This window comes from Capsella rubella, unplaced genomic scaffold, assembly GCF_000375325.1.
Source record: "Capsella rubella cultivar Monte Gargano unplaced genomic scaffold, Caprub1_0 scaffold_6, whole genome shotgun sequence".
Lineage (NCBI taxonomy): Eukaryota > Viridiplantae > Streptophyta > Magnoliopsida > Brassicales > Brassicaceae > Capsella > Capsella rubella.
Window position 1 is genome coordinate 6,700,253 of NW_006238918.1, and position 14,969 is coordinate 6,715,221.

Consider the following 14,969-nt stretch of genomic DNA (forward strand, 5'->3'; position numbering starts at 1 on the left):
ATTATTTTGCTGTAATCTTCCATTTATGATTTTAGATTTTTAAGTCTTTTAAAATTAAGGGAATCTAGTTTTTAGTTTTTGTATGTTATTTTTTTCAAAAACCACAAACCATATTTTGGGATTTTTAATACAAAAAACAAATAGAAAAATCTAAAACTAAAATCTATAATTCAAAAACTAAAAACCAAATCTAAAAACTGAATTAAAAACAGTATCCATTCATGGCCTTATTTTCCTATTTTTCTCTGTTTTTCCAGTCGATGTGACTGAGATTTCAATATATCAGAGCCGCCAAAATCAATAGAGACATTATCCATGCTTTAATTTTGAGGTTGCTAGTGTCGCATGTTTTAAAAATCTTTGACAGAGCTAAAGGAGAAGAAAATCTACAGTGATTTTCTATACATATTAAACAAATTTGAGAATTTATTAAAAATTACAGTAAATCCCTTAAAAATCTTTAAATTACAATATATTGTTGCTTTTGTTGGCTATAAATGAGTCGTAGAATTGAATCACACGATCTCAAAAAGAACACATCTAAGACTCCGAATAGTAAAAAACCATATAACATGATGCGGTTATTAGCGTTAACAAAAACATCTACATATAAATGTAACTAATAAAACTACATCTCATTGTTCCGCTAATGTTTGTATATAGTTGTTTTCTATTCGAAACCCAAATAATCAAGGATTTTTTGGTTATGTTATTTTTGTGTATTATTAAAATTCAATATGTAAAGCTTTGTTCTATTGACTCCTATAAATTTCCATCATTAATTATTTCACTAAATGAAATTGATGATCTAAAAACAATTATAATATGATCAATCACCTATAATTGTACCTTACTTTTGGTCATCATAAATATCATCACACCAATCCTGCTTTTTTATGTGTAGAGTCTGTTAAAAACAAACCAACAAACACTTGTACCAAAAAAGAACAAAATTGAACCGGATTTAATAAACCAGCTCACTAATATAGATTGATACCCTTAATTTAGCTTAAACCAATCCGGTTCAATGACATTGTCTCGCCGCGGCTTAAGATATTTTTATGACAGCCAAAGATTGAGAAACAGTTACTACATGAACTGGATCGTGTGTGGCAATATTGTAAAACATTAAAAATCCATTTTCGAACAAAAGCGAAGCCGTGGGACCCAAGGCAGGCTGTCACAAAATGGCGGACCCCAAACTATTTATCAAATCCAATTTTATATTTAAATTAATTAATTATTACTTTTTCCTTCACCAAATATAAAACTGACCTAATGCAACCAAAAACTTAAAAAAAGAAGATCTCGCTCACCGCCTCATTTTCCTTCATTTCCTCGATCTCCGTCTTCCTCCCTTCTCCGTCCGTCCTAGAACATTCGAAATTAGGGTTACTGCTCTTCAGAGAAGATGAGGGAGATCATAAGCATTCACATCGGACAAGCTGGTATCCAGGTCGGGAACTCTTGCTGGGAGCTTTACTGCCTCGAACATGGAATCCAGCCTGATGGCATGATGCCCAGGTATTACTTTAAACCCTAATTCGCTCTGTTTCTACTACTCTGTTTCTGTGGATCTGAAGGTTTTTGAGAGACGAATGTTTTGCCTATTTGTAGTGATACCACAGTTGGTGTCGCGCACGATGCTTTCAACACATTTTTCAGCGAGACTGGTGCTGGGAAGCATGTTCCCAGGGCTGTCTTCGTCGATCTTGAGCCCACTGTTATTGACGAAGTCCGTACTGGTACTTACCGCCAGCTCTTCCATCCTGAACAGCTCATTTCTGGTAAAGAAGATGCTGCTAACAACTTCGCCAGAGGCCATTACACTGGTGACTTTCCATTTCTCTTGTTTCTTTCGACTCTCTAGGCTCCCTAATTACTTTGTTAGGGTTCTTGATGTGGTACTTAATCTTTTGTGTAATAATAATTGCAGTTGGAAAGGAAATTGTGGATCTCTGCCTTGACCGTGTGAGGAAATTAGCAGACAACTGTACTGGCTTGCAAGGGTTTTTGGTGTTCAATGCTGTTGGTGGTGGTACTGGTTCTGGCTTGGGTTCTCTGTTGTTAGAACGTTTGTCTGTAGATTATGGAAAGAAGTCTAAACTTGGATTCACCATTTACCCTTCTCCTCAGGTACCTTTTGATAAAGATCCCATTACATTACATGTTTCTTTGGTGGTCTGTTTTGGATGAATCTTGGTTTTGAATGCATTGCCCCTTTGATCTCAGGTTTCTACTGCTGTTGTAGAGCCTTACAACAGTGTTCTTTCAACTCATTCCCTACTTGAACACACCGATGTTGCTGTCCTCTTGGATAATGAAGCCATCTATGATATTTGCCGCAAATCCCTAGATATTGAGAGGCCAACCTACACAAACTTGAACAGGTTGATATCCCAGATCATATCATCCTTGACTACATCGCTGAGGTTTGATGGAGCCATCAATGTCGATATCACTGAGTTCCAGACCAATCTTGTCCCATATCCCCGTATCCATTTCATGTTGTCATCCTATGCACCAGTCATCTCAGCCGCAAAGGCCTACCATGAGCAGTTATCAGTCCCTGAGATCACTAATGCTGTGTTTGAGCCATCTAGCATGATGGCAAAGTGTGATCCGAGGCACGGAAAATACATGGCCTGTTGTTTGATGTACCGTGGAGATGTTGTTCCTAAGGATGTTAATGCTGCTGTTGGTACCATCAAGACAAAAAGGACTGTTCAGTTTGTTGACTGGTATGATCTTGAAATGGAACAATTTGCTATTGTTTCTAGCTTCATGATGTTTCTGTAAACAATGATTTGACATGTGTTCTGTTTTGCAGGTGCCCTACCGGGTTCAAATGTGGAATCAACTATCAGCCACCAACTGTTGTTCCAGGAGGTGACCTTGCTAAAGTCCAGAGAGCTGTATGTATGATCAGCAACAACACAGCAGTCGCGGAGGTGTTCTCACGGATTGACCACAAGTTTGATCTTATGTATGCCAAGAGGGCATTTGTGCACTGGTATGTCGGTGAGGGAATGGAAGAAGGTGAATTCTCTGAGGCACGTGAAGATTTGGCCGCATTGGAGAAAGATTACGAAGAAGTGGGTGCTGAAGGTGGAGATGATGAAGAAGATGAAGGTGAAGACTACTGACACCTTTGCCCATAACTATGAGGGACCAAAAAGTTTTTTCGTTATTCTGTTTTCACTTATGATTCTTGTTGATTACATGTTTGTTTTAATCCTGTACAATATCCATTGAACTTCCTCTGCCTTTGTGTTTTATCTCGGTTCGATACATTTTCATTGGTAGAGCGGCCATTGGGGAAGATCCCGAGTTCATTATCAAGCTTTTGTTGTACCAAACCTTCATTATCTTCTTACAATGTCCATTTTTTCTTTAGGTACAATCTTGTCTATTAGGACATTGTAGAGATGTGTTCTACTTTACATTCATGGATCATGATCCAAAAATTACATGAATTGGTCAGGAAAAGTAAAATGGAATCACGTTGGGCAGAAGAGTTGGGACAGTGAAGGGAGATCCCAAATGGGATCGGTTGGATCGAAAATTGCATATTCTGCGTTGATGTTGTCATAGTAACTGTTAGCTCCATTCATTGCATATAGGGATGCAGATATCTGTCTTTCGATTTCAGCAAGACCCAAATGTTGATCGGTTGAGTTGTGATAGTTGAGATGTCCATGTGTTTCTTCCCCTCCCTGAGCCACAGGGACCAGATGATTGAGTCCAGAGACAAGAGGCCATGAGTAAGGATGCTGGTGACCGTTGGTTTCTGGTTGCCCAAAGACTGATGAATCCGGGCGGTACACATCATTGAGTGGCATTGCCGTAGTGGTGGTGGTGGAGGTTGTGGTGAGACTAGTAGCAGGGGAGGTGTAGTTGATGTTGCATTCCGCAAAAGAAGAAACGGGTTTGTGTTGTTGTCGTTGCTGCTGTTTCATGTTCTGCTTCTGGTGAAGGAGGTTTCTGATCTTCAAAGACAACTGAGAGTTGTTTGGAAAATGGTTTGCGAAATTGGTGCGAGTGTTGGATCCACGTAAGAGACAGGCTGCTTCATCGTAGGCTCGAGCTGCTTCTTCCGCAGTCTCAAAGGTTCCGAGCCACATCCGTATCTTTTGTGTCGTGTCTTTGATCTCTGCCACCCATTTCCCTGAAGGCCTTTGCCTAACTCCCACGAACTTCGTCTTGTTCCCTTTGCTCTTCTCCTTTGTTTTCTGCTTTTGAGTTGGTTGATGTTCCATTTTTTTGGTATATGAATCTGTTTATAGACGTTGAATATACTTATTTATAGGGATACATATAAATAAGTTTAACATTTTTGTACTCGTATGTTTTGGGGTCAAGTTCTTCTTAGTGGGTGCCTCGTCTGTTTAAAGATTTGTTCTTGTTAATTAGTTTAGTGATGATGATGATGTATACGAAATATATGATATATTTTTTATAATTGTTGGTTGAGTAGTCTTTGGGAATCATTCAGAGATTTTATGTGGCTTCCATGTATCAACAGCGTGCGCACCATTTTCTAATTTTCTTAGTATAAAAAAGAAAAAATGTGTGAAAGACAAGTATATAATATATGATGTGTTCGTTTCTCAGCATGGGATTGGAAGGATTTTATAATTCAACAACCATATAGCTAGACTAAAGTAAGCTTTAATGTTTAGAGGGAGGCCTCAATAAGCAAAAGAAGGAGATTTCTAAAATGCAAAACTGAGCCGACCAATATATACTTAAAAAAATTATGATCTTGAAAAAATCTTCATGTTAGTGGGAAACCTCTAACAGAGCTGACAAGAACTATCTATATATGTCTTTTAAGGTTGTTAGAATCAAGAAGACAAGTCTATAACTTGAAAAAATGGTGTCACAAAGATTGTCCTTAACCTTACTTTTTCTCTTGGCAGCATTAATCACAGTTGCCAAAGGAAACAACAACAGGAAGCTATTGACATCTTACAAATATTCTCCTCCTCCATCTCCGGTGTATCGTCATCCTGTGACCCCTCCTACTCCTGTATATAGACCTCCGGTTACTCTTCCTCCTCCTACTCCTGTTTATCGACCTCCGGTTGCTCTTCCTCCTCCTAAACCTCCCGTCGCCTACTTCTACTATAGGAGATCTCCACCGCCTCCAAGGCCTAGATATGGAAGAGTGTATCGACCACCTCCTTCCGGCAAACCATGGTGGTGGTTGTAGTAGCGCGCTCAGGAAAAGATACTAACTGCCTTTTGTGTAATTGTATATACTCACTAGTGAATTGTTATCTAAAAAGAAGTTTGCCTGAAAACATCAAAAGTGCATTTGTGTTGTTTTGACTGATTTGCTTTTAACTTTTTCATTTATTCATTGTATTGATTCGTTTTCCAATATTTATAATCTAAAACTTGTTGACTTGATCTCAAATGAGCAGTTTCGTGTATTGATTGAGGAATTCTAATTAGGGTATTATTTATTACATACACCACTTGTGTGAGTTGCATCAATACATTTTTTGACCATAGACGAATCAACGTAGCCGTCATTGAACTTAAGTAACGTCAGATTCATAAGTTATGTTTCAGGGTTACATGGCATACATAATTTATCCTTTAACAATAACAAGTACAATAATCTGAAACACTCCCTTTTCCGTTGCAAATAACACTAGTACTGATTACTGACGCCTCGAGGCTTCAAAGCTTTTACATTAGTTTATTGTTCAAAGAAAATTGCAAGAAAAAAAAACGAATGTAAACAAGTGATATAAGAGATAGATGGAGACATGAAGATATAAAAAGAACATTTCGTACTTGATCCCTCGTGGCCAGCTCCCCAATTCATTCAGACACAGCTGCCTTAAAATCATTTTAATTATAGTGCTCTGTTGCTTATTTGCTGTCTGCCAGCGAAATCGTATAAGTAGATAACAAAAGACATTTTTTTTCTTTTTAATTATGAAAAAGGCAAAGAATATTCAAAAGAGTACAAAATCAACAATGGCAATGAGAGAAAAGAATCATTCTTCCAAAATTCTCACTTGCAAACAAAAACAAGAACCACAAAAATCAAAATCTTTCTGTTTTTCTCTTTCTCGTATAAGCACCAAAACTTCATCCTTCTCTCAAACCCAAACCCAACACCAAAACCTGTGTGTATTTTGGGGAATCATACCCTAATTCCCCAATAGACACTACTCTCTTTTCACTAACACTTTCATCCTTCCCTCCTAATATACACTTCCTACCATAAAGATAGGACTTTCCCAATTTTATAACTTGTGAAGGATGGACCGACCCCATCATCATCCCTCTCAAAAAAAAGAATCGATGAAAAATGCAAAAGAAGAAAAAAGCTTTTGTAAAACACATAAATGCAAAACTGACGACGCTTTGTTGTGAAGACAGCTCACAGGACAATAAACAAATACACCAGATTTGGGTGGTTTTAGGAGGAAAGCATGGATTGGAGAGCCAGCTGCTGCTCGGGTTTCAGTGTTGACCATGTTGACGCCAATGCTGATGGTGGCAGTGTCTGTTGAAGCTGCCTTAATATATTAATCATGCGACCTGCTGTTTCTTCTGTCACCACATCTTTCCCTGTAAGCACCTACTCGCCAAATATACACATTCATTTCTCTCTTAGTACAGTAATAATGCAAAATATCCAAGAATTAATATTTTCTATATAAATATTAACTAAACAAACCTCGGCAAATACTATTAAGATTTTCGGAAGATACTGGTTATTGGGGCCTAAAAGGTCCACATCTTGCCTGCAAGTTTATCATCAATCAAGGGCGTTTTAGGACAAGTCATGCGAGAAGAAAATAAGATGTAACTTAAAAATAATTATTGCTTACCTCTCAACCATTGAGCAGAGCTGTTCATGAACCGCTTTGGCTTCAATGACATCATTACTTATAGGCAAACAGTTCAACCACGCAGGAAGTACCTAATAAAACCAATAAAAAAAAAAGGTAACTTGTTAATCATCAGAACTTAGAAGCGTCACATGTATTTGTGCCACTGTGAGACGTTATAAGAATCATTAGCTACCTGAGAGGAATCGATACTGTCCCGGTGAAATTGGCAGATCTTTCCCACTGCGGACACAGCATTATCATATGCCATGGCATTTTCAGACTGCCGAGCATTTGGCTGTTGTATCACAACATTTAATCTTGACAGAGCCTCTGTTGAAACAAAAACATGTGTTACTTAACGGTAAAGTATGGATCAAACCTCCATCCTAGTGGGCAGAAGTATACCCTACCTCCAACAAGAGGCTTGAATACAGATCCACCAAACTCAGCACAAACACCAAGCCCATAAACAGCAGCCTGTCGAACTTCTGGGCTCTCATCATTGCAAGCTTCCAGTACAAATGGAAGATAGGTATCATAATATCTGCCAAACAAATACAAGGTAGATACTACATAAGAACGCAAAGAAAACTGAAAATATACAATGATCCAGTGAATGTCTATCCTTACTTAAAGGCAGCATCACGGCATTGTTCTGCTACATCATCAAAAATGCATATAGCAATCCTTCTCTCTTCAGCTGTTTTATCCCTTCCCTGAATACAAATCCCGAAACCAACAATCAATAGCAAAACTGAAAACCCAAGGCAAACTAAGACTAATATTATATAAGAGCCATGTCACCAGCCACAGAGTTAGAAACTATTTTTTATTTTGGACAAACTCGAGTTAGAAACTATATTCATCTGAACCCGAGGGGCAAAATTTTATAAACATTTTTACTAATACTATATTAATTCAGTTATTTCTTGGGAATATACAAGCTTCTGGAAATAACAAAAACCACATACACTGTCAAAACAAAATCAAAAGATACTCCCGAATATAGAAATTCTCCACTTAGTATCATACAGCAACTAAACTAGAAAACTTGAGCGATGAGGGCCACTTACCCACATAGGAGTTAAGTACGAGGATAATTCGTCAAAGAATGGCAGAAATGCCGCCTTGAATGTCTTAACCAGTGTTCCCAATATTTCACCAACCTATATTTCAAAAACAGAAATGAATAAGAATATTGAAAACATATACTCGCATTTAACGAGAGTGAATCACAGAAAACTAACTTGATCAAAAATTTCTTCCTCTTGCTCATTTTCCTCTTTAATAAGCTCTCCCTCTTCGGCGTCAAAGTCTTCCGCAGTGGCCCTCTCCCCTCTCTCTCGTTTCCTACTAGAGCTTGCTGTCATAACTTGCTTTACCTCATCAACTATGGATCTAATTTTCCCTTCATCCAAGAGATTTCCAGAGATCTGGAATACAGTCACAAGTTATAAGATACCATTTTTCCAAGGTAATGCTATGCTTTACTCCAAGAAGGCACATAATAAAGACATGTTCAACGTAAGCTCTCTATCGCATACCCTACACCTAAAGGATGAAAAATAAGGCCTGCTGAATATGCAACAAAATTCATCAATCTGGATACTCTATGCTCAGAGGAATGAATAAGTGATATAGTAAAGAAAACAAAAAGGCCATCATTACGTCTACAGTGCTTTCCAATACAAGCAACCACATAGATTACCTAAATTATTAAGAAAACCAGCAAGACTACCAAGGAAAATGCAGCACTCAAGAAGCACATAAAAAAAAAGTCCCAAGTTACACCAAATTTGCTAATGAAAATTTACCTGCAAGCATTCATTAATAGCTTCCAACATACTCACACAGATCTCTGTATCAGGTTCCTGCATAGAATCCAGTCATCTACCCGATCAATACAGTGAATCAAAGCAAAAAAAAAAGAGACGAAAAATGAATAGAAACCACACTAACTTTATGCAAAGCTTCCAGCATGGCTGGAATAATGTAGTCAGAAAGCTGCTTCAAATAGGAAAGATCGCGCCCTTGAGACTCTCCTTTATCAATTGCCAGCTTGGCTGAGCGCATTAGTTCCGGCATGGCTAGAAAGAAAATTATCCAATTTCTTAGAAACTTGTATTCAAATGAACTAAAGAATACTTTATTAACAATCTATTTTCTGATGTACCTGACACAGCTGCTCTTCTAACTTCTTCGTGAAAATAGAATTTTAGTAAAGGAACCAATGTAGGAGCAACCTATAGTATAAAAATTCAGTCTACATCATCCCAACAACAATACCAGATATTGACACAATTTAGAGTTATTTAACCATGCTAACCTGATCAATCCAAGGAAAGAATCCTTCTTTCAACTCATCAGCATAGCAACAAAGCATGTTGCAAGCCGTTGCTTTTTCTTCTAGAACACTTGTTTTGATCCCTATTCTTTTGTCTCCCAGGATAATGGTCTCCATGCTGCATTGATATATGGAATTAGCAAAAAAATTATACATATTATAAAACAAAACGAAAAATCTTATAACATATCATTTCATTATATGGACAGAATCTAAGCATCGTTACATATCTCAAGAAGAAAAAAACGCAGGAAAACTGCATCTCCAACAACATAACAAAAGTAAATTTTTGATCCCAAGGCATCGGAACTAAATAAAAGCAAGGTATAGAGATATCATAACAATCAGATGAAGTGTCAAAAAGAATGGAAACCTTTCATCATCAGAATCCTCTGCTTCATCTTCTGAATCAGCAGATGTAATTGTTACATCTGGCTTAAGCTGAGCTGACTGAAGCAAAGGAGGCATCACAACATTCATGTATGGGAGGAAGTCTTTACCCAGACACTTGCAAAGCCTAGCCCATGCCTAGAAAAGTGTAAGGCAAGGTAACTGTAAACAAGTGAACTTACCTACTTCTATTTATAAAATAACATATAGACCTATCATATTCTAAGAATTCACCTGTAGCATGTAACTAGTTATTGGATCGTCTGCCTCCATCTGAGACCCTTGCAATGACATTAGCACTTCCATGACCTGGCATGGACATGTGAAATATTTTTAAGCGAGAGTGAATGGATTACTGCATATAGCATCAATTATTATAGTAAGTACGATTTGATTTGACCCACTCACCTGCCTAGCATCATCCCTAAATCTGTCCTTTCCAACTGCCATTCCAACAAGACTGATGCACTCCATGGATTTGGCACGAAGCATCCTCTTAGATTTGTCAGTTGCATTCATCAAAATAGTTTTGAGATATGGCATGACAGCATCATAATACTTTTGAAAGTGTTCCTACAAATTTAGATTATGTTAGTTTAAGAGTTTCGTGTATGGAAAACAATAGATGCAACACAACTACTTTACAAATACCTGTGATGAGTCAGCAACTGAAGCAAGAGCAGTTAAAGCTCCTTCTTGCACCATTTGTTTACCATTCTATAAGAAGCGCCATTATAATCCAAGTCAAATCATTTAAATATATTTGCTATTTTTTTGTTATATATTTTATGAAATAATTTACACAAAGGACTTACTTGTAGTAGCACAAGCAACTTGCTCACTACTCCGTCTAAGTAAGGTGCCAATATTTCAGGTGTACAATTTTCACTGAAGTTGAGTACCGCTGAAGCAGCATGAGCCTACATGAAAAGGTCACAATGTACTGCTTTAGAAAAGTATCAGAAGATTATATTCTCATAGAAACAACGGATCTTACCTGCACTCGTGGATTCTGGAAATCATCCATAGCAGCAGCAAGTGCAGGAAGCACCCTCTCATGATGTTGGTTTTGCAAATCTGGACCCAAATCCGTAGACAACTGTCCAATCGCATTTATAGCAGCCCACCTTACACGAGGATGAGGACTTTGAAACTGGCTCAAAACCATGGACACCACTTGCTCTAGATTTTTTATCATTACCTACACCAAAGTTCAAGAAGTTTAATATCAGATTGAAGACCCCAGAGCGATTTTACGTGTTGGCAAGTCCTCCCAAGATAAATCAACTCAGAATCAATCATTATCTAACATCCAATTGAAAGGAAAAACAATGAAACAATAAAGGAAAAAGTTTGCTTAAGACAGGATTCAACTGCAGTCACTGAAAAATATACCTTTGAACAACCTTCAGCAATCTGAGCAAGTGCAATCAAAGAAGCATGGTGTTTCTGCCACTCAGAGGCAGCCAAATAAGCAGAAAACTGTTGATATGCAACTGGAACGATGGTGTTTCCTCCCAACGATATTGCTAACCGATCCAAACACTCTTGGCCCATGCTGTAGTTGCTTGTCTCGCCAGCATCTTCATCCTCAGTCTCAGCGCTGTACCAAGCAGGGTCGTCCTCAATATCCTCGAGCATCTTCATAAGGACAGCGAACAACCTGTCGATGAACTGAGGGAGTTTTCTAACCATCCCTGGGGCACGCTCACGCGCCTCAGCCAGAGTTACCAAAAACTCAATCGCAAGATGACGCGTACTTTCCTCCAAGGAATCAGCCTCTGCGATCTGAAGCATGGAACCAACAATGTCAAGAAGCTGGCGTCTAAGGAACCGTGGCTCAGTACCAGCCAATTCAATCAAAAGCTCAAGTGCCTCCTGTGCAGTTGCCTCATTCCCGTTGTTCAGAGATTCGGTCAACGTCCTGATCATGGCAGGCAGAACATCTTGGAATCTATCTCTCTCCGTTGAGTTGGAGAGACACTGAACGAAACTAATAACGGCGTTGAGAGCGGCGATTTTGACATCGGAGCTTGCAGAGTTACTACTCAGACACTGGAGAAAGACGCCATGGAGATGCTTGATGTGAGGAGTTAGAGTCTCCCCAACGTACTGAGACAATTGGGCCAATATTAAAAACGCGGATTCCTGCAATTTAGGGGAATCGGATGATACACACTGGAAAACAAAAGGAAGCAACTCCGGCCATCCGTTCTCGGGTAAAATCCCCGATGCAAGCTCAGAGACTGTATCGCAAATCTTCTTAGAGATCGATTTGGCTTCCTCACGCTGAATACAAGACAACATCGAGGATTTAAGGGACGATTGAGTGGGGAGGGAGAGACGGGGCCATAGATAAGCGTCGTCGCGTGTTAACAACTTGCGGAGAAGGACGGCGGCCATAGCACGACCTTCGGGATGAGGAGAAAGCTGAAGAAGATGAGCAAGCTTCAAGGCGAGGGTATCAGGATTGCTCTGCTTAGCGAGATTGAATAGAGCCTCGGCGGAGGAACGTTGCTCGTTGGAAGAAGACATGAGGTGAGAGATTAGCGTCTCGAACGGCGCCGAATCGGAGCCTAGAACCATCGCGAGTTGCGTCTGTTGAAGCTGATTCGCCTCGGAAGCCATGGCAGGTGGCGGCGGGAAAAACTAGGGTTAAAAAGTGGGCTAAAAGCTCTCTATCGAGAGAGTCTAGAGAGAGAGAGAGTAAGCGGAATGAGGAGGAGCGAAGAGGGATGAGGTTCTGAAGAGATAATTATATTTTTTTTCCTTTTCCTTTTTATTATTTTCCCAATTATATGTATTCGTGATTTGAGGTGGGGTGGGCCGTCGGGGCAAATTAAATTAAGGAAAAAGAAAAAAATAAAAGTAAGCAAATGATATGTCATTAGCTGTATTTCAAGGGTGGATGATAAAATTGATCACCAGTGCGTGTTCCTTTTTTTTTGTAATAAATTCAAAGTAATTAAAAACAAATATGGCTATTATTATTCAAAAATAAAAATAGTTGGCATTGCTAATAATTTGAAATGATAGAATCTCATAACTTTTTGTAAATTAACTAAAAGTGAAATGTATAATTATATATAATTTTGTGTTACTTCTAATAAATTTGAAACGCGTGTCTAATATAATTTAATTATATTTTCCTTATTAAAAAATAAAAATAGTTGGCATTGATATAAATTTTAAATGACAGAATCTATAACTTTTATAAATAATTAAAAGTGAAATGTATAATTATATATAATTTGATGTTACTCTTAATATATTTGATACGCGTGTCTAATATAATCTTATTTTCTAGTAAATTTGAAATTTAATTTAATGTATTTAAGAAGTGATATAATAATGGTTGATATTATTGACTTAAAATGTAGTATTTGAAATGAGAGGATACTGTATATAGTAGTCCTGGGCAACCGGGTACCCAATCGGGTTTCGGTTCGGGTAATTCGGGTTTCGGGTAATTCGGTGTAAGGCATATATAACCCAATCGGTATTTTACAAAAAATTCGGATCGGTTCGGTTAGTAACTGGTCGGGTTCGGGTCGGTTTTCGACTTCAATACAAAATCCGATTGGTACCGATAATTTTTCGGGTTATGATCGGTTTGGTTATTTTTTGTAATCAAAGTATTCAAATAACCGATTCATATCCGATATAACCGATTAAAATTTACAATAACCAATTAAATAACCAAATAACCGACGAAATATCATAAATAACCGATTAAATAACCAAAACAAGATCAAACCGATTTAAACCAAAACAAAAGTTTAACAATCTCACAACTAATACAAAGTTCAACAACTCAGGAAAGCATAACAAAAGATTGAACAAGTTCAAATGAGCATAATAACTCTAAAGTAGCCGATAAAAATTTGGAACAATGAAGAAGCAATCCACGATGAAAAAGGTCACTCCTTCTCCTTGTCCCTGTGAAACAAATAATACGATGTTCAGTCATAACTTGAATCATTGAGCAAAGCAAACAACACATACGATCTTCAGTCATGAACATGAATCATTCAGCAAATCAAACACGTAAAGACATGAAGTTTCAATACCTTTACTATTGCCGCATTCCAGGACTTAAGAAAACACCACACAAGAAGGCCAATACAAACATACCTTTAAAACATCAAACAACAGAGAACTACTATTAACATTGTAACAAATATCAAATAAGAGAAAACTTGTTGATCATTAACAAATAGAAGAGATTAGTTACCTTTGCTTTTATGAGATTAGCTAAGGCTCATGAGTATTTTCATCTCCAATACCAAACTCTGCAAAACAGTTATAAAATTACATTACAAACAGAATTATAAATCAAAGTATTATGACTTATGAGTATCAAAATTTGTTAAAGATTACCTTTCTCAAGTTGATCAAACATTTCAAAATCTGAGAGTAGTTGAGCACTTGTGATCACTGTCTGTTCACCACTCTTAATGTCTTGCCTCATCCATTGCTCACAACACATGAGGACCTCAATCATGTAATGAGTCAGACATGACCTATGAGGATCAAGAATCCGACCACTAGTGCTAAAAGCACTCTCGGATGCAACAGATGAAACTTGCATAGCAAGTACATCTTTAGCCATCTCAGCCAAGACAGGAAACTTGAAATAATTCACTCTCCACCAAGACAACACATCAAATTCGGAGCCCCTAATAAGCTTTGGAATCTCAACAGCATCTGCGAGATAAATTTCTAACTCAGTCCTTACTTCTTCATCAGCTTTATCAGCAACCATTTCTTTATATGCCAAATCCATTCTCTCATATCCCAAATCATCAACCAAATCCATCTTATCAGGAATCTCAGTTGACTGATCTTGTCTAGCCCTGGAAGTCTGAGAAGATGCACCATTTGTCTGGCTGTAACGAGCAGCATACTCCTTAAACATTGCCTCAAGGACATAAAAAACTGAGTCACACATAGCCTTAGACTCAACAGTATCTTCACCATAAAGCTTATCAAAACACATCTTCGCAAACTTCAACTTCTTTGTTGGATCAAACACAGTCGCAATGATCAGCATCTTGTTGATATTATTCATTCCATCCCAATACTTCAAAAACTTTTTCAACATTTCATCAGCTCGATTCTTCAATTCCTCATCTCTGCTATTACTCAGAAATGAAAGGTTCCTCTCTATTGTAACAATCTCCCCATAACACTTATGTGCATTCAAGTTGGTTGAAGCAGAAACAACCAAAGTAGAGTTGTATCATAAGTCTTAAGATTTGGCTGTTCACATACCTTTTATAAATACAGTATATGATACCTTTACTTAAAAAAGAAATTAAATCCTATATTTATTTATATATTATTTTCACACACTATTATATTTGAATTAATTA

General features: G+C 37.7%; 4 protein-coding genes across 4 annotated transcripts; 2 read left to right on the forward strand and 2 right to left on the reverse strand.

Moving 5' to 3' along the window:
* The first annotated feature begins 1,291 nt into the window (after window positions 1-1,291).
* Window positions 1,292-3,342, forward strand: LOC17881390 (tubulin alpha-3 chain). The gene is made up of 5 exons (XM_006286602.2): window positions 1,292-1,524; window positions 1,618-1,832; window positions 1,937-2,136; window positions 2,233-2,741; window positions 2,831-3,342. The coding sequence occupies exons 1-5, from the start codon at window positions 1,412-1,414 to the stop codon at window positions 3,144-3,146; spliced, it is 1,353 nt and encodes a 450-aa protein (XP_006286664.1). The 5' UTR covers window positions 1,292-1,411; the 3' UTR covers window positions 3,147-3,342.
* On the reverse strand, window positions 3,203-4,399 carry LOC17884611 (ethylene-responsive transcription factor RAP2-11). Its single transcript, XM_006289205.2, has one exon. The coding sequence runs from the start codon at window positions 4,257-4,259 to the stop codon at window positions 3,501-3,503; it is 759 nt and encodes a 252-aa protein (XP_006289267.1). The 5' UTR covers window positions 4,260-4,399; the 3' UTR covers window positions 3,203-3,500.
* A 459-nt stretch (window positions 4,400-4,858) lies between these two features.
* On the forward strand, window positions 4,859-5,370 carry LOC111830179 (leucine-rich repeat extensin-like protein 1). Its single transcript, XM_023781666.1, has one exon. It carries the CDS (start codon window positions 4,877-4,879, stop codon window positions 5,213-5,215), a length of 339 nt encoding a protein of 112 aa, XP_023637434.1. The 5' UTR covers window positions 4,859-4,876; the 3' UTR covers window positions 5,216-5,370.
* Window positions 5,371-5,918: 548 nt separating this feature from the next.
* Window positions 5,919-12,334, reverse strand: LOC17882284 (importin-5). The gene is made up of 19 exons (XM_006286878.2): window positions 10,990-12,334; window positions 10,592-10,795; window positions 10,410-10,514; window positions 10,246-10,311; window positions 10,003-10,167; window positions 9,829-9,903; window positions 9,578-9,732; window positions 9,187-9,322; window positions 9,034-9,103; window positions 8,820-8,947; window positions 8,675-8,731; window positions 8,108-8,293; window positions 7,934-8,026; window positions 7,491-7,576; window positions 7,271-7,404; window positions 7,054-7,190; window positions 6,858-6,949; window positions 6,704-6,770; window positions 5,919-6,604 (listed from the first exon to the last, which is right to left on the reverse strand). The coding sequence occupies exons 1-19, from the start codon at window positions 12,220-12,222 to the stop codon at window positions 6,443-6,445; spliced, it is 3,351 nt and encodes a 1,116-aa protein (XP_006286940.1). The 5' UTR covers window positions 12,223-12,334; the 3' UTR covers window positions 5,919-6,442.
* Between the last annotated feature and the right edge of the window lie 2,635 nt (window positions 12,335-14,969).